We start from the raw sequence: 21,609 nt of genomic DNA, 5'->3' as shown, positions 1-21,609 counted from the left end.
CTGCTGTTGGTGTGATCCTTCCTCACCAAAGTGTTTTCTCTCCAGATGCCCAGGCCTCTCCAGAGGGTCTGGCTCTGTTCCTTTACTGCTCCAGGCTTGCAGTGGTCCTCAGGTCTCACATAGGACAGATCTGGCCAAAGCCAGGAGACAGGCTGGGCTGTGGCTTCGGGCAGAGGCCCTGTTCCTACAGAAGCCCAACTGGAGAAGAAGGATGTAGCACTTACAGGGGCCTGGGAGGACAGAGGACTTGATCAGCCACCTCTTGGAGAGCAAGTACCTCCCAGCAGGCCAGCTTCTCTCTGTGAATTTCAAAACACTCACAAGAGCCTCCCGAGCTATAAGGTACCCTAGCCCGGTGGTTCTCAACCTTCCTAACATCATAACCCCTTAATTCAGTTCTTCATGTTACAGTGACCTCCATCCATAAAATTATTTCAGTGCAACTTCATAACTGTAATTTTGCCACTGTTATGAATCAGAATGTAAATATCTGTTATGCAGGATATCTAATATGTGATCCCCCTCATAGGGTTACAACCCACAGTTTGAGAAACACTGACCTAACCCCTCCTCACGGCCTTCTTTGAAGGGAGCCAGCAGGGCCCACAGCCGCTCAGGCTTTACCTTCTGTCCTTCTACTTGGAGATGGGGCTGAGCATAGCTGCTCAGGCTGTGCCTTTACCTCCCCCTGCTTGTTAGCAGCTGTGGCTTGCAGGTACCAGAAGGATGGACGGATGAGGGCAGGAACTAGGACCCTGTAGCGGACAGAAGATGACGTAGCAGAGTCTGTACATCAGCTGGAGAGGCAAGTGTGTGAGGTGTTCCTCCATCTAAAATAAGGTCAGTGACCTCAGCCACCGAGGGAACAGAGTCAGCAGAACAAATGGGACACGCTTCCCTGGGGACCTTCCCTGAGCTTAGATAGAAAAGGAGCCTGTTGTCCCTAGATAGCTGAGGAGCACACCAGGTGGGGGTCGCCCGTGTACTGTCACAATGTCCAGCTCTGTTAGACTGGGTGACAGTTTGGCTGGGTGAGGATCCATTCATGAGTGAACCAGCCAGAGCTGCTATGCTAAGGGACAAAGTACAGATGTCAAGGTGAAAACCTGTGACCATCCAAGGGCTGGAATGTGTGTGCTGGGCCCTGGCTCAAGTTCTCAGACCCATTTGAGGCAGATACCTGTGCAGAAGGGTCATTGGGGAGGATGGTGGGAAGGAACTCTGGGGAAGACACCAAGCAATCACTACTGTGACACTGAAAGCCTTCTATAGTCTTACCTAGAGCTCTGAGCTGGGGGAAGGAGCACCTCAGAATTTTTACTCAGACCTTTGACTCCCCCCATGTGTACCTCCATCTCCTGCCCACACTCAGGTAACACCTGGATGAGCCAGCATCCTGAGAGGAATTCATTGGTTAGCAGCTGCGGAGGATGGGGGATGCTAGGTTACCATGCCCACTCTCACGGCTTTTTTGGAGGGCAGTAATATCTGGCCAAGAGAAAGAACGTAATCTTGGAAGTCTGCATGGAAGAGGAGGCACTTTAAGACTTCTTAAATACATAAGATGGTGATTTCCAAATATGAGAACAGAAGAGGCATGTTCAGATATCACCAGTACAGGCTAACCGGGCCTGCCGAGAAGGCTGTCTAGACAAGGACAGGACACTGCTGCAGCTTGCTGGGAGATGGGGTTGGTCTCTGTCATGTTTGTATCTGGTGGGTGAGGAGTTTTTACAGGTGAGCAATTGAATACAGGAACCGTGTTCTGGGGTCAGCAGTCTACTGGCTCTGGGGCTAGGGTACAGATGGCAGAGTCAGGAGGCAGGAAGATCAGATCGTGTGGGAGAGAAGCAAGGTCACAAGCACCAGCGACCCACTGACGGCAGGTGCATCTCAGGCCCCCAACCAGTGATGAGGGAAAATGGAGCAGACGGTTTCTGGTTTTGGATCGTCCATTGGGGGAAGCCAGGAGACCAGGGCTAAAGAGGAAAGCCAGGGCTGAGCCCTTTAGACTCAGGCAGCAGTTTGAGTCTCCAAGCAAGCTGACCCCAGGCAGGTGGGAGGAGGGACTTCCTTCCAGCGGAGTTAGGTTAGAGTCAGGAGTAGTTACATCTCCTTCCTAAGGAAGCTCCCCTTGTTTATGGTGCTAGGGGTGGAATCCAGAGCCCCCATGTTAAGCATGAGTTCTCCTGATACCTCACCTCTGTTTGGTCAGGGTGGCTCCTTCTCCCTCTCCAGCTGGCTTTCTCCTCTCCCGTGCAACCTCTCCCTTTAGGCAGGAAGGGACCATGTTACCCTGTTTAATCAACTCCCTGGAACCCTCAATCCATGCTTCCTAAAACACAGAAGTTGAGGCAGAAGCTGAGGAAGGAATCCAAATTAGATTCTCAGTCAGGGGAGGCGACCAATGGGGAGTTATGGTTTCAACCTCTGAAACATTAACTTTTCAGTGATAGTTTTTATTGGAAGTTGTTATATTATATCCATCCATATTTTAATTTAAAAAAAAATAACCTTATGTCTAAAGTGTGACACTGGGGAGGTGCTTTCTTTGAGTGCTGATACTGTTGCTCTTGTAAAGTTTGCTTTGAAGAAGGGGAAACTGAGGCTGTGAGTGTCTGAGGAATTGGTCACCAGGGGTAGAGCTGGGGTGCTGACCCCTTCACTTGCTGCTGTCATAGAGATGAACTGCTGGGCTTTCCAGCCCTTCTGGAGTGATCTGAAAAGAGAGTCACATGGAGAGAGAGAGAGAGTGCAGGGAAGTCATGCTCTCTCTCAAAGACAAACATGCAGTCAGCAGCCACGAGACGAGCGTTCAGCGGTTCCCACCTGTAATCCTGGCACTCTGGAGACTGAGACAGAAGTCTCACTACAAGTCTGAGGCTAGGCTAGGCAAGACCCTCAAAAGAACTACCAAAAGATCCCCCTCAAAAAACAAAAAGAAATGGGCACATTGATACCAAATTGTAGGGAGCATTGGCCTCTGAGCGTGAGATTATGGGTAATGCTTGTTTCTTCATGGCATTCTCAGAGTGTGTATAGTGAGGAAGGGCTTTGTTTGTTTGTCTCCAGACAAGTCTCACTAAATTGTCCATGGTGGCCTTGAATTCACTCTGTGGCCCAAACTTCAAAAGCTTGTTTTATTACATCGTGTACGTGTGTGCGTGCTTGCATTCTTGCGTGAGTCCATGCTTACGCGTTTTCGTGCTTGCGTGCGTGCAAGCATGCGTGTGCGAGTGCGTGCATGCAGTGCTCTTTTCATCTACCTTGTGGGTTCCAGGGATCAAAGTCAGCTTGCCAGCAAGCACCTTTACCCGCTAAGTCATCTTGGCAGGCCCTGGCTTTAAACTTTTCATTCTCCTGCTTCAGATTCCCCGGTGTTGGGATTACAGATGTGGGACACCACACCTGACCAAAGAAAAGTTATTTTTACCATCAGATAATGTTGTGGGAAGTCCGCTCACAGCCCCAAGCTCTGGGAGACAGGAATAGATCTGGAGTGTTGGTGAATTTCTGATCGGCCTGTGTGGCTGAGTCTCAGGAGAAGTAACCAGGAAGACCACTCAAAACCGCAGTTCAACAAAGACATAGAACAGGCTGCGTGCCCATGGGGGCACATGACTGTCACCTGCACTTGGGAGGCTGAGGCGGGGCAATCACAAGTCACCCTGGCTACATTATGAGACAGTGATTCTAAAGACAAAAACAAACGACCTAACTAAGGACAGAACAGCGGAGTCTGAGGTGCCTGAGGCACACCCACTGGCTGAGGACCATCTTTCTACAGACCAAGGTTCTTCACTCTGAGCACTGGGGTTTGAGGCTACCATAGGCTTTGAGAAGACATGCCCGGTGTACAGCTGGGACTAGAGATGGGAGTTCTAGGAACAGAAGTAGAGAGGAATGAAAGGGGGTAGAAGATTCTAGCTGGAAAGTATGTACTCAGGCCCACCATGCAGAGAAGGGCCTTGGCTAAGGGATGCTCTGCCGAGAGGGGTGAGCTTGGGCAGTAAGGGGTATAGGTGTGAAACACACTCCTGTCGGGCTGAGGTAAGGAAGGAAGGTGTCCTTTGGCTTCTGCTAAGGAAGGTGACTGCCTCTGGATCACTCTGCTCTGTGACACTTCAACAAGACATTCTCAAACTGATCTTGTTTTTCCTTTGGCAGAGACCACCTGGGAACGTCCCAGCAGTTCTCCTGGGATTTCAGCCAGCCCTGGCCCTCACAGGAGCTCTCTGCCTGCAACAGGTAAGAGTCACTCAGAAGCTTGGGATAAGTGGGAGGGTTGTATACCCACTTTCACTGGGAAGCTGAGATTGTGGGTCCTGAGTCCTGAAACCTATTGTGGTATGTTGTAAACCAGACCTGGAGATGGTCCAGACCATGTCCCTAAAGCCTGCTTCCCAACACGGTGGTCATGCCCAGGCAGGACCAGCTGCAGCTCTGGGAACCTAAGGCTCTTGGCTACTGAGGTGCTTAGGATGAGATCTGGCTAGGTGATGTCAGGGATCAGAGATCTTTCCAGATGCAGGGCTCTCATCAGCATTGAGGAGCGGAAGCTGAAAGGAGGTCGAGTTTTACGGGAGAATGTTTGAACAGAATGTTCTGGAAAGGAAGTGAGTTTGTTTGTTAGGATGTACGTTATCTGTAGAGGTATCTGAATGGCATTGTTTGAGATATACATTCCTATACTAGGTATAAGAATTATCCAGAAATGCCTTAGGTTCTAGTTCTTAGATGTTATGAAGAGGATTAGAGGGAGGGCTTAGCACCTGGAGAAACAGTTTATTATTTCACCTGTGTTTCCCTCCTCCAAGCAGCCTTCCCTGACCACTCTGTTTGGGGCCCTCAACCTCTCAATCTGTATCACAATGTGTGGCCTTAGTGCATCCCATGTTCTTCTCTGCTGAGGCTCTCCTCCCATGGTGTACTGAGGGGCAGGACCTGAGTGTCTCCTAGTGCTCTGGTCTCTATGTCTCCACCCAATGAACCTGGCTTCATTGTTGTATAAATTCACAGCTGCCTCTTCAGAGTCTTCTCAGCACACCCAGGATTATCAGAGCCCTGTGTTGTCACCTGTGTGGCATGGAACACTGGGTGACCTTGGCTTGGACCTCTGTAGAGGCCTGGGAGTCACAGACCCTCTATCACCCAGAAGCATGTCAAAAGCACTCCATGGCCCAGTTTCAAGTGTGCCAGGCCTCTAGGGGGTTAAGAAGGGTGGGGAGTTGTGGAAGAGGGTCAGAGGACCTGGGCAGTGGCTGCCCACACCTCAGCAGCTTAGCACAGCATCTCCTAAGTCTAAGAGCATAGATTCTCCACACAACCGGCCCCCTGGCAAAGGAGTTTAATGGCCGTGTTCTCTTTGGGGATTTGGTGGACATGCCCTGTTCTGAAAGTCACCCTGATGCACCCACACATTTCATAGGGACTCCCGCTGTGTTCATTCACTGCCTGTCATGTGCTTGCAAGCCCGTCTGATCTCAATTCTGAGAGGCTCCGCCTTCCAGGGGCCATTGGGTAGGGTCTAAGACAATCACAGGGAAAGGCACTCACAGGTGTTCTCTAGGAAGACTCTAGGGCTCTTGCTAAATGTCCCAAAAAGCACAGGAGAGGCCCAAAGCAAAGGCACCTGGGCTTACAGGACTACAGTGAGAGTTCAGAGACTGTTCTGAGGTACAGAACATCCATCCAGCACTGCACACAGTAGGGGTCTTGGTCTTTCAGGGGTCTCTGGGCCATGCATGACCCATGAGGACAAGGACGAATGTCTTGTATTCTTTGTTTTCACACCCATTTCAGTGTGGGACACGACAGCTATATCATATGCTGACCAGTGTATCCCAACTGAATGTGAGGCCTTTTTTCCCTGTTATTTAAAATCCAAGTGTGTCTACTGTCAGTGGCCGTCTGTAATATGTGACATTATTAGTTGTTTCCTGGGGTCTTGGCCATCTTGCTTCTGCCTTCAGGCCTCTTTTTCATCAGTCATACATTAGTAGCCCAGAGGGTGACCATGAGAGGGCCTGACCTAGCTTCATGATTTTAATCATGTTAACTGCGGAGCATGAAGATACCTCAGCCATCAGTTGACCCTCCACCCTCCCTCCTACCATCTTCTCTGCATCCGCTCCCCACCTCCCATCCTACCATCCACCCCTGTTCTAATTTCATCCTGTTGCTGTGATAAAACACTCCTATCAAAAGTAATTTAAGGGAGGAAAGAGGTTATTTCAACATGTAGGTCACAGCCTATCATTGAGGGAAGTCAGGGTGGGAACACAAGCAAGAACTCGAAACAGAACCCTTGGAGGAAGACCATGTGCCCCTCGGCAGCTTGCTCACGGGATCTTACACAGCCTCGGACTCCCCACCCGCATCATTCTTCCTCTAGCCATCTCCTCCCACCCTCCAATCCATCATCTTCCCTTCATCCCCCTGCTCCCCATCATCCTCCCCTTTTCCACCCTCCTCCATCTTCCATCCAACCATCCTCCCTTCACCGACTTTCACCCATTCTGTAGCCCCACCCCCACCCTCTGTTCTCACCCTCTATCCTCCATCTTCCCTCCATCTACTTTCCTCCCTTCCTTCATCCACCCTCCATTCCTCCTCCATCCTCTCCATCCATTCTCCATCCTCTCTCCATCAACCCTTCATCTTAATGCACCATTCCAGTGAGAGCAGGGTCTGGCGTATGCTAATTGTCTTCTTTCCTTATGTTCGAATCTAAGTCTAGCAAGTAAAGAATGAAGTGGTGGCCACTCTATTTCTCTGTAGAGAATCACAAGGCTTTTTCCCCATAGCTTTTTTTCTCATTTGGTTTCACAGAGATTGAGCATTGTTGTGGGAAGAGAAATAGGCACAGTAAGGATCTAAGGTTGATTCAGAGATGCACCAAATCCTCAGGATGTCATGAAGACTCAACAAGGCCAGATCTCAGTGCTTTCTGTTTTGTTTGTTTCTGTGAAAGTCACTGTGGCAGTGTATTAAATTCTTTAATTTTTTAAAATTTTAGTGTGTGTGTGTGTGTGTGTGTGTGTGTGTGTGTGTAATGTGTGAGTGCCAGTATGTGTGTTGTAGCATCAGAGGTCAGAGAACAACTTTGGGAGTTGTCTGTCCTTCCCCTGTGACATCCCAGTATCATACTTAGACTGTCAGGTTTGCCAAACTGAGCCATCTCGTGGCCTCTATCAGCCACCTTTAACCCTAAGTATGCCACTGTTTTCCCCCCCAGGGAACTGATGTCCTGGGGCACTTAGACAAGCAAGCACAAAGGAAATAGGCCAGGCAATCCCTGCACGCTCTGACAAGGAGTAAAAGTGGGGCACTGTGACAGTGGCTGGGGAATCAGAAGATGTCAGTGAAGAAGTGACATTTAGGACAAGATTTGGGAACAGTGATGAGGCTGGGGTAGGGAGGGGTGGGAGAGGCACTGCCTCTGGCCAGGAACAGCCAGGTCAAAGATGCTAAGGCAGCAACAGCCTGCCTCAGTCTCATGAGTGGACTTGAGAACAGAAAGGGAGTCAGTGATCTGGACAGGAGGGAGCTGGGGACAGGGTCTGCTAAGCCATGTGGCCTGGGAAAGGAACACACTGGATTTCATTTTGCCTGTGGAGGTGGAGAGGAGTAGACAGCTGCCAGGCTACACTAACACTCGGCTCTCTGTTAGGAGTGTCTGTCTGTGTGCGTATATGTGTATCTCTGTGTCTATGTCTGTGTGTGTGTATCTCTGTGTCTATATCTATGTGCGTGTGTGTATGTATGTAATATGTCTGGTTGTGTATGTGTGTGTGTATATCTCTGTGTCTATGTGTGTGTCTGAGTGTGTCTGTGTATGTCTGTGTGTGTGTCTGTGTGTCTCTGTGTATCTCTGTGACTATTTCTATGTGTGCGTCTGTGTCTCTGTGTGTATATCTCTGTCTCTATGTCTGTGTATATCTGCCTGTGTATATGTGTGTGCCTGTGTGTGTCTTGTCTGTGTACATAATACATGTGCATATGCATGTGTGTGTGTCTGTGTCTGTGTGTGTCTGTGTGTATGTGTATGTGTATGCATGTATATGTGTCTGTGTGTCTTGTCTGTATGCATACATGTGCATTTGTGTGTGTGTGTGTGTGTACATATGTATGTGTATGTGTGTGTGTGTGTGTGTGTGTGTGTGTGTGTGTGTGTATGAAGGGCAATATAGAAAATCCAGTCACATTTCCTGACCACAGACCACAGACATCCCTCTGGTCCCTCTTGAAAAAAAACATGGGACACTGAACAATGTGGGGAAACCACAGATTAACCTCACCAAACTGCCCGGGGGTGGAAGACTAGGGGTGGGGAAGCTCAGTTTTCATTCCAGGGCCCCCCTGCCTTCCATGGGATAAGGCTTTCACTATTAGCAAAGACAGCCCGGTTCTCAGCTGGGGAGGAGAGCTCTACACAGAAACCTGAGCCCTCAGAACAGTCTTCCTTTTAACTCTTGGGTGATATTTACAGGGACTACTGAGCCAGGGACCTGACCCACATTGTCCCTTTTAATGTCAGCAGAATTATGCGGCTCTGTGGATTCACTGGCTTTACTAGGGCTGCCTGCTGCCAGACTTTCTAAATGAAAAGCCATTCAAACCACAGCAGAACTCCTGAGAGCCTTTCAGTAACTGATGGTAACATCAAAGTCCCTCTCTGGGCTGGTTTAGCACACATTGTGGAGCTATTGGTTTGTGGAGAGAGAAACAGTATCAGGCAAAGGAGAGAAAAACGGAGTAAGTTAGTGTGTTCTTTGAGTATCATGCCTGAGTCACTTGTAGGATACAGGAGAACAGAGCAATGTTGTCCTCCAGGCGGAGCTTGTGGGGACCATGGACATGGTCTGTTCCATGCTCCGTATTAAGACCAGTGGCCATTTGTGCTTCTCGTGTGACTAGTATGTCTGAAAAACCAAAATTTTAACTTACTTTAATTTAATAGCTTTAAAAATCTTTTGAAACAATTTTATGCTTACAAACAAGAAAAAAAAAAACAGCAGAGCAAGTCTCTGTACACCCTTTCTTTTCAAATTCGCCTTTGGGGAAGGGGATGGTAGCGTTGGACATGGGATCCAGGGCCTCATATATGCGAGGCAAGCCCTCTACCACTAAGCTACAGTCTCAGGCTGCCCTGTAGAGCCTCAACTCAGTTTCCCCTGTGAATGTCTCCCACAGCCAGAGTCTATTTGTCAGAATGAGGAAGTGAGCTTCAAGTGATACTCTTAATTAAATATCAGATTTCACTTGAAATCTGAATTTCATACACTTGGATACACTTTTTTTTTTTAGTCTAAGGTGCTCCCCTAAAGCCCTTCTGGATTTATATTTTATCTAAATTTACTTAAAAACCCACCTGCAACCAGTGGTTGGTGCATCTAACAGAGCAACTGTACTGAAGGAGCTCCCGCCTCAGTGTCTGGGCCTAGGATATACCCTGAGCTGCTGTTTTTCTTACCAAAGCTGCCCTGGTAGGGTGTAGGTGAGAGTGCTTGGGAAAACAGGGTTTAAGGACAGTCTTTGCCAGCCTTAGGGATTGGGGTCATCTTTAAGTCTCGGGAAGCCCAAGGGGATCCAGGTATAGGGGAGATGCCCAGGATTCCCTAGGACCTTCCAGGATTTGGGGTGATCCTGGAGAATATGCAGCAGACAGCTAGGCCTGCCCTGAGCAGGGACCCTGGCAGGGCTCCAAGACAAGCCCTCAAGCTCAGCCATAGCACAGGGAGCTCTGGACACCTCTGCCACTTGGGAGCGGGGCATCATGGACTAGAAAGTAGTCAGTCTGAAAACCTGCTCCACAGCCAAAATCAGACCTCCCTGCTGTCATCAGGGAAGAAGAGCATGGTGCTCCCTTATGAAGTGAGGCTGCAAAGCCTTTAGAACCTGTGATCGTGGTGTTTGAAGAGGTCGATTCCCACCATGTTGTCCTAGGTTTTTACCTGATCATAGCCATAGGAGAAAACGCACCATGAATTTCATCTTTGGGAACACACTCTACACCAGACAGCCAAGACACACAGTCAGGACCAACTAGCCAGACAGAAATTTCTGGAACTAAAGATCATTCTTGTTAAACTACTTTTCTGAATGCCCTAAGGGAGCTGAAGAGGCACCTGCAAGGCATGCTGGGACTAAAAGGAGGAAGAGTTGTGCACCCACTTATAAGCAGGGTGCTAGCCTTAGAACCCTGTCTAGTGTCTCCCACAGTTGCAGTTGTGTTCTCAAAAGTGAATTCCATAGCAGTCTACATCTTTGCCCTAGATGAGTCTGCACACTAGTCTCTCTCTCTCTCTCTCTCTCTCTCTCTCTCTCTCTCTCTCTCTCTCTCCCTCTCCCTCCCTCTCCCTCCCTCCCTCTCCCTCTCCCCCCCCCCCTCTCTCTCTCTCTCTGTGTGTGTGTGTGTGTGTTGTAAGAGTGCTGGACACTGCTGTCCATATCTATAACATACATAAGTACACATATAAAGAACTCCCTCTAAAGTGATCTATTATAGCTAGGGGAAATACCATGGTGACTACGTTTAATGTAGGGGTAAGTGGATCAATGGATGGATGGATGGATGGATGGTGGATGGTGGATGGATGATTAGGTAAATAAGCAGATAGACGATGGATATGAGGGAGGGGAGGCAGGAAGAATAGATGGACAAATTTCCAGAACAATGAGCCCCAGAGTTCCCAGCTTTCTTACCCAGAGGAAGAATAAATTCCTATGCTCATGCCATAGATATGGAAAGTTAGGCCAGAGCCTGAGATGTTGCATAAGAATATCCAGGGCTAATCCTCGTTCTTTTGTTTCCTTGGGCAATAGAAACCTGGAGGCTGGGGCTTGGGGAAGAACTTTTTATAACAGGAAGTGTGGCTGACAAGAGATGGAGAGCTCCAGGGAGGGTGAATTCCAAGTGGTGGAGACCCCGCTGGCTTTGTTGCTCAGTCTCTCCTTGTTTTTCTGTTCCCTTCCTCCCTGCTGTCACACACACACACACATACACACACACACACACCACACACACACACACACATACATACACGCACACACATACATACACACACCCACACATACACACACACACACACACACACACACACACACACACACACACACACACCGTCTTTCTCCTCATTGTTCATCTCCCAAGCCCGGTCTGACTGGACGTGAGGTGAAGGTCAGTGTGTGGGTACTTGTGTTTATATTTATTTTTGAAATTACTACAGTTACCAATCAGTTGGGGCTTTTCATTCCCCTTTTGAAGTCAAGGAAACCCCTGAGTTGGGAGTTTCATGTTTTCTCTTAAGTCCCCATCCTGCCCTATGCACGTTGTGGCTGAGTAATCCTTAACCAACTTTACTTCTGCTTCGGAGGCTGGGGGCCCAGGAGATCCCCACGTGGGCTGCATTTGTCCTATGGCCAGTGGCTGGTGAGTTAGGAGCCCAGAGGATGGGGTGGCTCCTAGGCAAGGGTCCTGGGGTCTCAAGGGCTTTAAACGGTTCTCATTTGCACTGGTAAGCTTTCTGAATGGGCCTGCCTGGAGTTGAGAGACAAGCCACCACAGGGTCAGAAGGGAACTGCTGTGTGGGGAGAAATGGTTGAGTGGAAAATTAGTTTTTCTTCCCAGTAATTGTTTTGACATGAGCAGTAATTAGCCAACAGCTGACAGACTGGAACTGAAGAAAGAACAAGAGGCTGGATTAAAGGCAGGATGCCTGGGCATTAGCTGGCTCCTGGCATGGCTGAGAGCCAGGGGGGCCAGGGTTAGGTGACAGGATGCAGCTTATAGCATGCCTAGTGATTTCTGGGAAGGGAGTGAGTAGGGGGTCAGGAGGGCAGCCTCTGCCCTCAGAGAGCTGGAAAACAACCTGTGCTTCTAGGAATTCGGTGATACCAAAAACCGTGGTATGGCTACCTGCTCAGAGAGAGCATGCTTTATCTCATCATCAGACTGAGCAATGATTTGCCTCCGTGGGAGAAAGCAGACCGAGTATCCAGGCTGAGGGACATGCCACATGTTTGTAGGTCTCAGAAGAACCTGTGGCTTGCTATTTCTTTAGAGCTTTAGCACGTTTAACTCATGAAACCGTCTGGGCCCGGTGCCTTTTGGTGGAGGTGCACTTCGTAAAGGTCTCCCCCTTCTCTTCCTCCTTCTTCCTCTCTCCTTGTCCCTCCCCACCTCTCCCATAACTCCCCATTTCTTCCCCTCCTTCCTCCTTTCTCTTCCCCTTCTTCTCCTTCTGCTTCCCCTCCCATTGCAAGTGTTCTTGAAATCATTTGATAATTTGAATCTTATGGAAGGTTTGGATTTTATTAAGTCTATGATTAGAAATCATGTGCTCTTGTATTTAAAAAAAATCCGTGTCTGTGTTTGCTGTGCTTGAGCAGTCGATTCCTCACTCTCAGCATCTGTGGTGACCCTCAAATTAAGCCACTTCATCTCCTTTTCTTATGGTTGTTGCAATTCCCACCACGCCCCAAACACACACACACACTCACACACACACACACACACACACACACACACACACACACACACGGGCACACGGGCACACACAGGGGAGAGGGGGAGAAAGAGAGAGTGCCGGCTCCAGGTCACCCATGTCATTCCCATCTCTCAACGTTAATTTCACTCACCGGCCCTGCCTCCTGTTTTTCTTGGTTTATTTTGTTCATCATTTTTTTTCTCCAAGATCTGTAGGGGGGAATGTTTAGTCCATTTAATTTTTGTTCCTTTGGGCTTGGTAATAGAATAATTAAGGCTATGAATTCTTCTCAAACTATAATGCAGACTTCATCCATTCATTTACATACCCTTCTTTGCTGTTTTCTAAATAGCATGTAATTATGATTTTAAGTTCTTTTTTAGCCTGACAGCCCTTAAAGAGGGCCTTTTCTTAAGTTTCCAACTATCTGGAAGTTGAAGATTGGGAGTCTTGTGTGTTAATTTTTTATTATTAATACCTACTTTTATTGTGTTCTGGTCAAAGAATGTGGCCTGAATTATTTCTGCCTTTCGCTATGCACTGGCAGTTTATTTGTGACTTAAGCGTGGCTAATGTTTCGAATGTCCCATGGCTTCTCGACAAATGTCCTCTTTGTTTATAGGGAAAGATGTTTTACCCATGTCCTCCTCTCAGCCCTCTACATTAAATTACACAGACTTCATTTTTCTTTATGCCTGTCTATAAATCAGCCCCAGAGCCCAGGCAGTGTGCCAAAGTTTCAACCACCATCTTATCCTTTCTTTGTGAGCCATGGTGGTCCCTGTGTGGCTTGTCCACCTTGTAGCCCTTCAGCTTCGACACACCAACATGCTGGGACAGCAGGTGTGGGCCACCATGTCCAGCTCCAGCGTCTGCCTTCTATCCATTTCTGCTGTCCCATTCGATAAGCAAACTTTCTCTGGTGTCCCACTTTGGCATCGGGTGTACCATGACTGATATAATCGCCTTCCTAACAGAGCCACTTGCCTTTCTGAGCGAGTCCCCTCTGTCTCTGATGCTTTGGGAGTCTGTTTTTTTCCTCTCTGGCTGCCTTTCTTGTTGAGCTTGATAGGATTATTTGGCCAACCATCTGAGAGCTAAATGAAGACCATGGCTGGGGAGGTGGCTAGGCAGAATCAGTCTACTTTCCTCTCCAGGCACTGAATAAGGAGTCTGCTATGTACCAGTTTCTCTTAGAGTGTCTGTGTGTGTGTGTGTGTGTGTGTGTGTGTGTGTACATGTCTGCTGAGCCTGTACAGGAGTCTAGAACTGATCTTACAGACTGAGGAAAAGCCTAGCTGTCTAGGGGCTGTTGAGCATTGCCCTGCTTGGAAATGGCCTGGGTTGTTACTGCAAGCTGTAGAAGACAGGCTACATCTCCCAGCAGGGAAAGGGTCTCCCTAGAAGAGTCTTTGCCTACTCACGGCCCATGGCTTGCTTTATCCATGGCCATTCTCCCTTAGCCTCTCCCTCAGGTTCATGCCCCTTAGCTAAGATGCATTGGGACCAGAAGTGTTTCTGATTTTGGAATATTCACATATACATAAAGAGACATTTCGGAGTTGACATGCAACTGTAAACAGAAAACCCCACAGGTAATTTTATACAATATTACTTGTGATATCATCTATAACACTCCAAAACCTTGGGGTTCTGAGCTGCACCTCACTACTACCTTCCTTGACACTGAAGCAGAAGACCTGACAGAAATAACGTGTCTAGGATGTACTGGCTTTGGCTCGATATCTCAGAGGGTGTGGTCCATGTTCCACACTGTGGGGAAGGCCTGGTGGAGCTCACAGCTGAGGGATTGGGCTGCTGAGAATCCCCACATCTTCTCAGTGTAGCTGGAAGTAGGGGGTGTGAGGGACAAATGCAGCTCACCAGCGTCCTTCACGCTCTGGGCCCCAACCCTGGGATGGGTTGGTGTCTGTCAGCTAGGCCCCATGCCCCAAAGGCTTCATGGCCTCCCAGAACAGCGTTCCCAGCTAGGAGCCAGTGTTCAAACAACTGAGCCTGTTCAAATAACTGAGTTCAAACAACTGAGGCATCTTACATGCAAATGAATGCCCTGCCTACTGTAAGCACTAGCAACTTTTAGATGCCTTCTCTTCTGCTTCCTGCTCGCAGAGCTTCCTGCTCGCAGAACTTCTGGAGGAACAATGAATTGACTATTACCTCCAATGTCCTCCTGCTAGCATTTGTGTAAGTGTATATCCATTGGCAGTCTCCGCCAACTTGGGGCATATGGACAGCTTAACTCTCCAGTTTCCAGAGATGGTGCAAGCTGGTGCTTCTCAGGGGCTAAATTCCAGCAAAAAATTAGCAACCTCCCCTCCCCGACCCTTTCCTTCTCATCCTTTTAAATTGTGTGTACTGCCTGTGTGAGTGTATGTACAGTGCATGTATGGGAGTGCCCACAGAGACCAGAAGAGGCTGCTAGAAGTGAGCCCACATGTAGGGGTCAGGAGCTGAACCCAGGTCGAGTCCATGAGGTCAAGAGTGGGAAGCAAGGCTGAGGCTGGAAGCTGGTTCTGACAAGAGCGTTGAGCCTCGGCAATGGGAAAGCATTGCAGTGGGGCTTCCCCAAGCCCTTGAAAGAAGGCTTATCAGCACACAGTGGGCCAGTGGGGATGTGAATGAGTATGCCTTAAGAGACACACATTCTAGAGGAGTGTGACTTTAAAGTCTCATATGCTAGTAGGGTAACTGGTGTGTGTGTGCATGTGTGTGTGTGTGTGTGTGTGTGTGTGTGTGTAAGCGTGTATGTAGTATGTGGGTGGGTGTAGTATAGTGTGTGGGTGTATTTATGTGTGTCTGTGTTTGTGTGTATAATATGTAGTGTGTGTGGTGTGTGTGGTATGTGTATGTAAGTGTGTATATGGTATATGTATGGTGTGGAGGGTGTGTGGGTGTGATACGTGTATGTGGTATATCTGTGGTGATGTGGTATGTGTGTGTATGTGGTGGTGTGTGTGTGTGTTATGTGGATATGGTATGTATGATGTGTGTTTGTGTGTGTGGTGGGTATTTTATGTATGTGACATATGTGTGTGGTATGTGTGTATGTGTATGGGGGTGTGAGTGGTGTGTGTGGTATGTGTTGTATGTGGTGTGGTATGTGTGATATGTGTGTGGTATGTGTTTGTGTTGTGGTGTGTCTGTGCATGCGTGCTTCTAAGGAGTGAACTGAATGAACCCCTTGAATATGCTAGAGACATTCTATTCCCAAGCATATCCCCAGCCCTCTTTGTGTTTTTATTTTTATTTTTGCTTTATTTTATTGAGTTAGTGTCTCACTCTACAGCCCTGGCTGGATTAGAATTCACTATAGAGTGTAGGCTGGCCTTGAATTCACAGAGATACACCCGCTTCTGCCTCCCAGGCTCTGGGATTAAAGGCCTGTGCCACCGTGTCTGGCCCTTTTTATGTTTTATCTTAGTTATAAAACAGTGAGACGTCATTCCACTAAGTTGACCAGGCTGGTCTGAAACTCATTCTGGAACCAGGCAGCCCTTAAGCTCACAGATTTTCTGCCTCAATCCCCTGAGGTATGCAGTGACAGGTGGGAGCCACCAAGCCCTGGTTTTGTTTTAGGAAAGTTGATGCTCAAGAATTCATGTACATGATCATCATTTATTAATTAGGAGAGCCAAATTCCACAATGACTAATCCATCCCATCCTCTTTCCATTAACCACTTGAACTTCCCCCAAGTCTAAATCTAAAAATTTGAACACTAACATCTCTATGTGCTTTGGGCTTGGGAGCATGTACTAGTTACTTTCTGTGACAAAACCACATGGCAAAGCAACTTAAGAGGCTGGGCGACAGCTTCCCTGGGAAGGTGCTTGCTGTGCAAGTATGAGGAAGTCACTTCTGTCCCCAGTATCCACATAAAAAAGCCAACGTGGCCACAGGCGTCTGTAACCCCAGTGCTGGGAAAGCAGAGAGGCAAGTGGACCTCTGGGTCTCAGTGGTCATCAGCCTGGCCTAACTGGTGAGCCTCAAGCCCTGATCAGAGACCCTCTCCCAAAATAAAAAGAAGCAACATCAGAGGTTGATCTGAGGAAACAACACAGATACATACACATAAATACACACACACACACCATTCCCCCCACATTATTCCTCTACACACACACACACATTCACATACACACAACTCTCCACATATACCACACCTTTCCTCTATACACAGATTTCTCTCTTTCACACACATACATACATACATCACTCCCCCACCCCACACACACCACTCCTCTATACACACACACACACACATACACCACCACCACCACCACCACCACACATACACACACTTAAGTGAGAAGGGAAGGGTTCCTTTTGGTTCATCATTTGGAAGGATGCAGCCATCGTGACAGAGAAGGCATGGTGAGGGGAGTGTGAGGCAGCTGGTCACACTGCATCTGCAGTTGCTAAGCAGAGAAAGGAGAAAGTTGGTGCTCACCGGGCTTTTCAAGATCCTTGCTATGAAAGTCTTTAGTGAGTCTACACATGCTCACACTTCACTTCCTTCAGCTAACCCTCTCTGGAAGCACCCTCACAGTCACATCCAGCAACTCCAAATCCAGTCAAGTTGAAGAGTGTCTCAGCCTCTGGCACCTCAGATGGGGGCCACACAACTGGTATGAGAATATGCAAACATTCTCAATTTCTAAAAAATCCAAAACCTGAACTCTTTTTGATCCCCGAGATTCTTTGAAAATGGATCTTCACCCTGACTTCCAGGCCAGCATTCAGAGACTGAGGGTGGAGAACTCCCCGAGAGAGAGGACTCATAGGGCGGTGGAGGAGTCACCTGACTCAGGAGAAAGAGACAGGACCCTCGTCAGCACCTGTGATGGCAGCTGGGCTCTGATGACCTCGGCTTCTGCTGCCGATGCTCTTGAGAAGGAAGTCAGTCCCCCGAGAGCGCAGCACACTGGCTGCCAGAAATTAGAGGGACATTTTCCATCCATTCCTAGCTCTTAGCCGCAGAGCGGATGCCAATAGATGGCCCCTGCCGCACGAGACCTCTTGTAACCCTGGGCTGAGGAGGGAGAGAGAAGGCTGCTGTGGCCGGAAGCCGAGGGTGCCCATCTGTGGCCCCCGCAGCATCTGAGCTGTGTCTCTGTCCCCACAGTGAATGGATACCACGCATCAGGGACCCCGGCGCACCCTCCAGAGACTGCCCACATGAGTATCCGAAAATCCACCGGTGATTCCCAGGTAAGGGGCTGCCAAGGGAGGTAGGGGCAGCTGAATATCTAGCTCAGGGAAGATGTACTCGGGGGTCAGAGGCAATGGCCCTTTCCTGCTATTAGTGGAAAGTATCTCTGCGCTGTCCTAATGATAGATGGCTTGCAGGATTGCAGTTCATTGGTTTCTAGAAATTGAAGGTAATTTGGATTGGGAGATACTGATTATAGTTGTCAGGGCACTATATCCACTCTGCTAGCCACATATCCAATAGTGTCCAGGTTTCCTGTCAGGTTAGGTATGTGAGCCAGCCAGCCATTGTCCTTGAAGCCCTCTGCTGTGCCCATTCTCAGTCACCTGGAATGGAATTTAGGAATGTGACCCGGTCATTCTAACCCAGCATAAAAGCATTTTTGTGACAGGATCTTATGTAACCTAGGTTTCCCCTTGTTTTTGATCCTCCTGCCTCTAGCTCCCAAGTGCTGGGATCACAGGCATATACCACCATTCCCGGCTGGGAATCTGTTTTAAGACTGTTAAACTGCTAACTCGTTCACCGTCCCTACTGACACATGTGACATCATGAGATGGGTATCCAGAGCATTCTCTCGAGCATGGGAACACAGAGAAAGTGCATCAGATTGAGTCAAGGGTCATGGTGGACCCAATGAAATGTCCTATGGTTTCCTTATTTGCAAGACACGACATCTAAGTATGTGTGTGTGTGTGTGTGTGTGTGTGTATGTGTGTGTGTGTGTGTGAGAGAGAGAGAGAGAGAGAGAGAGAGAGAGAGAGAGAGAGAGAGATCATGTGTGTATTAGGGTAGTCTCCTCACAAAACATCAAGAAGAGCTTCTTAAGGAAGCCTCCATGCCCTGTCATACTTTCTCTGGACTCAACATTGGCAGCTTACAGGGATACCTGGTGGTGGTGGTGGTGGTAGTGGTGATAGTGGTGATGGTGATGATGGTTATGGTGGTGGTGGTGATAGTGATGGTGATGGTGATAGTGGTGGTGGTGGTGGTGGTGATGGTTGAGGTGATGGTGATGGTGATGGTGGTGATGGTGGTGATGGTGATGATGACTGATGATTGATGACCATGATGTTAATATTGCTGAGAACAATAGCTATGTATGCTGTGGCTTCTGCGGTCACTGAGGGAAAAACCCTGTGCTCTGTGAGTGCCATCAGCTAAGGTGTGACACCCATTCCAATGCAGCCAAGGCTGTTGAGTTTGGAAACTTAGTAAATTGTTCTCTCAGGGAACCAAGCATGGGTTGGACTCAGGCTCAGTAAACTGTGGCGGAGAACTTGAGGCTCAGTGTGAGACAGGTCTTTCAAGTCTCCTGCCTCTCATGAGCGGGGTATGCATTCCCAGCCAGTGCCCAGATGCCAATAGTGTGCTGCTACGGGAGACCATGTTTGGAGAGTGGGGATCGAGGTTTAGTTAACACAACACAGACTGTGTCTGACTCTGTCAAATCCCTGCTCACATTGCTTGTCATGAGTCAACCCTGACTTCACATGTCCTGTTGAGCCACCACCAGCCCCTCTACCAGCTGGCCAGTGTATTAGAAGGGAAAATGGCTTGTCATCCTACCCAAGCATGTTTCTGAAGACATGAGCTGCCGCTGAACCACAGAAAAGCCACGCTGCTCCCCCAGCACCCTGAGGAAAGACGCTGGAAACAGCTCTCCATTCTTCCCTGCTGAGACGTGACTGCCCTGGCCTTCAGAAATACTGGGATGCTCCCACTCGGCCACTTAAAGCATGCATGCTGCTGGGGCAGCTTAGGACCCAGAAGCGGATTCATCGGAGTGCTGAATGCCTTGGACAGAGGAGTTTCTCTCCTATTGTATCCATTCTCAGAATATACTCAGGAATTCTGATTTATATGTACAGTCATTCACACAAGCATCATTTATACCTCCAGAATACTGGACGAATCTAATTGTCCAACAACAAAGGATGGGCAAAATGGCTTCCAGCACTGGGCATCTAGCCAGTCGGTGATATTACACAGCCACTAAAAAGCATTCTCGTGAAGAAAATGTAATGATTCAGAAACTGCTTCTAATTCAAATCAAATGGGAGGGCTGAAGAGAGGCTCCAAGGGTTAACAGTATACTATTCTTCCAGAGGACCTGAGTTCAATTCCCAGCACCCACATCAGACAGCTCACAACAGCCTGAAACTCTAGCTCTAAAGGATGACACCTCTGCTTGCTTCCATTAATACCTGTCCTCATGCCTTTGTGTGTGTGTGTGTGTGTGTGTGTGTGTGTGTGTGAACATCTGTGTATGTTTATGCGTGATGTGTGTGCATGTTTGTACATGCATGTGTGTGCACGTGTGTGTGTGTATAAATAAAGGGTAATATACAGTTCTATCTAGAAGAAGGAAAGCTGAGCTTATGAGAGGAAATGACCAGGTCATCTGTGGGGGCCTAACTGCATCTCAGACTGAGTTTCTGTTTTGGAGACATTTGGTGGCATCTGATTTTGATCTTTACCACTGAAGAGGGGGTGTTGGCGCATGTAGTAGATGGAAGGGATGTCACCCACTGCTGTGCAATGGGCAGGATGGCTCTTCCAACAAGGAATTACCTAGTTTGAAAATATGAATCATGTTAAGTTTGCAAAAGCATGATCGGAGACCGTAAGTAATTTTTATTTTGTTTGTACTTTCTTCAAGTTTTCTAAAAATCAACACATTTCACTTTCATAAAAGATAGATATACTTTTTATTTAAGAAAAAAGGATGTAGCTGCTGGAGAGATAGCTCAGACTGTGAAGTACTTACTGCACAAGCCTGAGGCTCCAAGTCCAATTTCCAGCACCCATAGAAAAGGCAGGCCAAGGTGGATCTGTAGTCCTAGACCTGGGAAGTGGAGACAGGAGGATCAGTGGGGTACACTGGCCAGCCAGCCTAGTGCCCTTGATGCCTAGGGCAATGGCAGACGCTGTCTCAGAAGTGAAGGAGAGAGTGATTGGGAGTGATCTCTGCCACACCTTCTGTGTGCTCACAAATATGCGTGTACATAGACATGCACACCACACACACAGCACACAGCACACACCTCACACACACTATAACCACACACACCACACACACCACACATATACACACATAACACACCACACACACCATACACCACACATACCACACACCATACACGCACACACACCACACCACACGCACACACCACACACATACCACACACATCGTACACCACACACATACCACATACCATGTACCACAAACTACATACCACACACCACACACATACCACACACATAAAACACCACATACACCACACACATACCACACATACCTTACACCCCACACACACCCTTCACATACACTACACACATAAAATACTACACACACACATACACATACTACACATACACTATACATTCAAAAACCACACACCACACACCACACACACACACACACACACATGCACATGTGTATGTACACAAACACACACATATGCATGCACACAAACACACATAGCTGATAAAGGTTGTGTGGTAGTGGGTTTCCAGGGAAGGTCAGCTCTGAGGCCCAGCTTGGTAGACAGTGGCTACAACACACAGGCAGGTTAGCATGATATTCTTTTTGCATAATAACCCTGAAGTAAGGCCTCCTCAAAGAAACTAAACTAAACAGTGTGGTACATGGAAAAGGTAAATCTGCATCTTCCCGCTGCATCCCGGAACTATAGAGTAGATCCTTTAAGATTCTTTTAGACTATGAAAAGACAAAATTTGAAAAGGAAATCGCTGTTTTTTAAACCCAGTATGTGAACCGCTGAGGCTAATTATCAAAAGTGCTCTATCAACTAACCATGAATATTCTGAGAGAGTCTCCCTCAAAAGACAGCAGGGCCCAGGCAATGCCTGAGCTCACACA

The 21,609-nt window shown here is 48.1% G+C and overlaps 1 protein-coding gene across 3 annotated transcripts in view; it reads left to right on the top strand.

Moving 5' to 3' along the window:
* The window catches only part of Gas7 (growth arrest specific 7), a 234,128-nt gene that overhangs the window by 169,840 nt on the left and 42,679 nt on the right, over positions 1–21,609 (top strand). For 2 of the 3 annotated variants that reach the window (XM_052195493.1, XM_052195494.1), the window contains exons 3-4: positions 4,168–4,248; positions 17,637–17,722. In XM_052195493.1, the coding sequence (XP_052051453.1) occupies positions 4,168–4,248; positions 17,637–17,722 (167 nt within the window). The remainder of the gene's footprint in view (positions 1–4,167; positions 4,249–17,636; positions 17,723–21,609) is intronic. The other variant, XM_052195495.1, reaches the window with a different exon arrangement.

The sequence above is a fragment of the Apodemus sylvaticus genome, chromosome 10 (genome assembly GCF_947179515.1).
Source record: "Apodemus sylvaticus chromosome 10, mApoSyl1.1, whole genome shotgun sequence".
Lineage (NCBI taxonomy): Eukaryota > Metazoa > Chordata > Mammalia > Rodentia > Muridae > Apodemus > Apodemus sylvaticus.
Note: the sequence above shows the minus strand (reverse complement) of the source record. Positions and strands in the feature narration are given on the sequence as shown.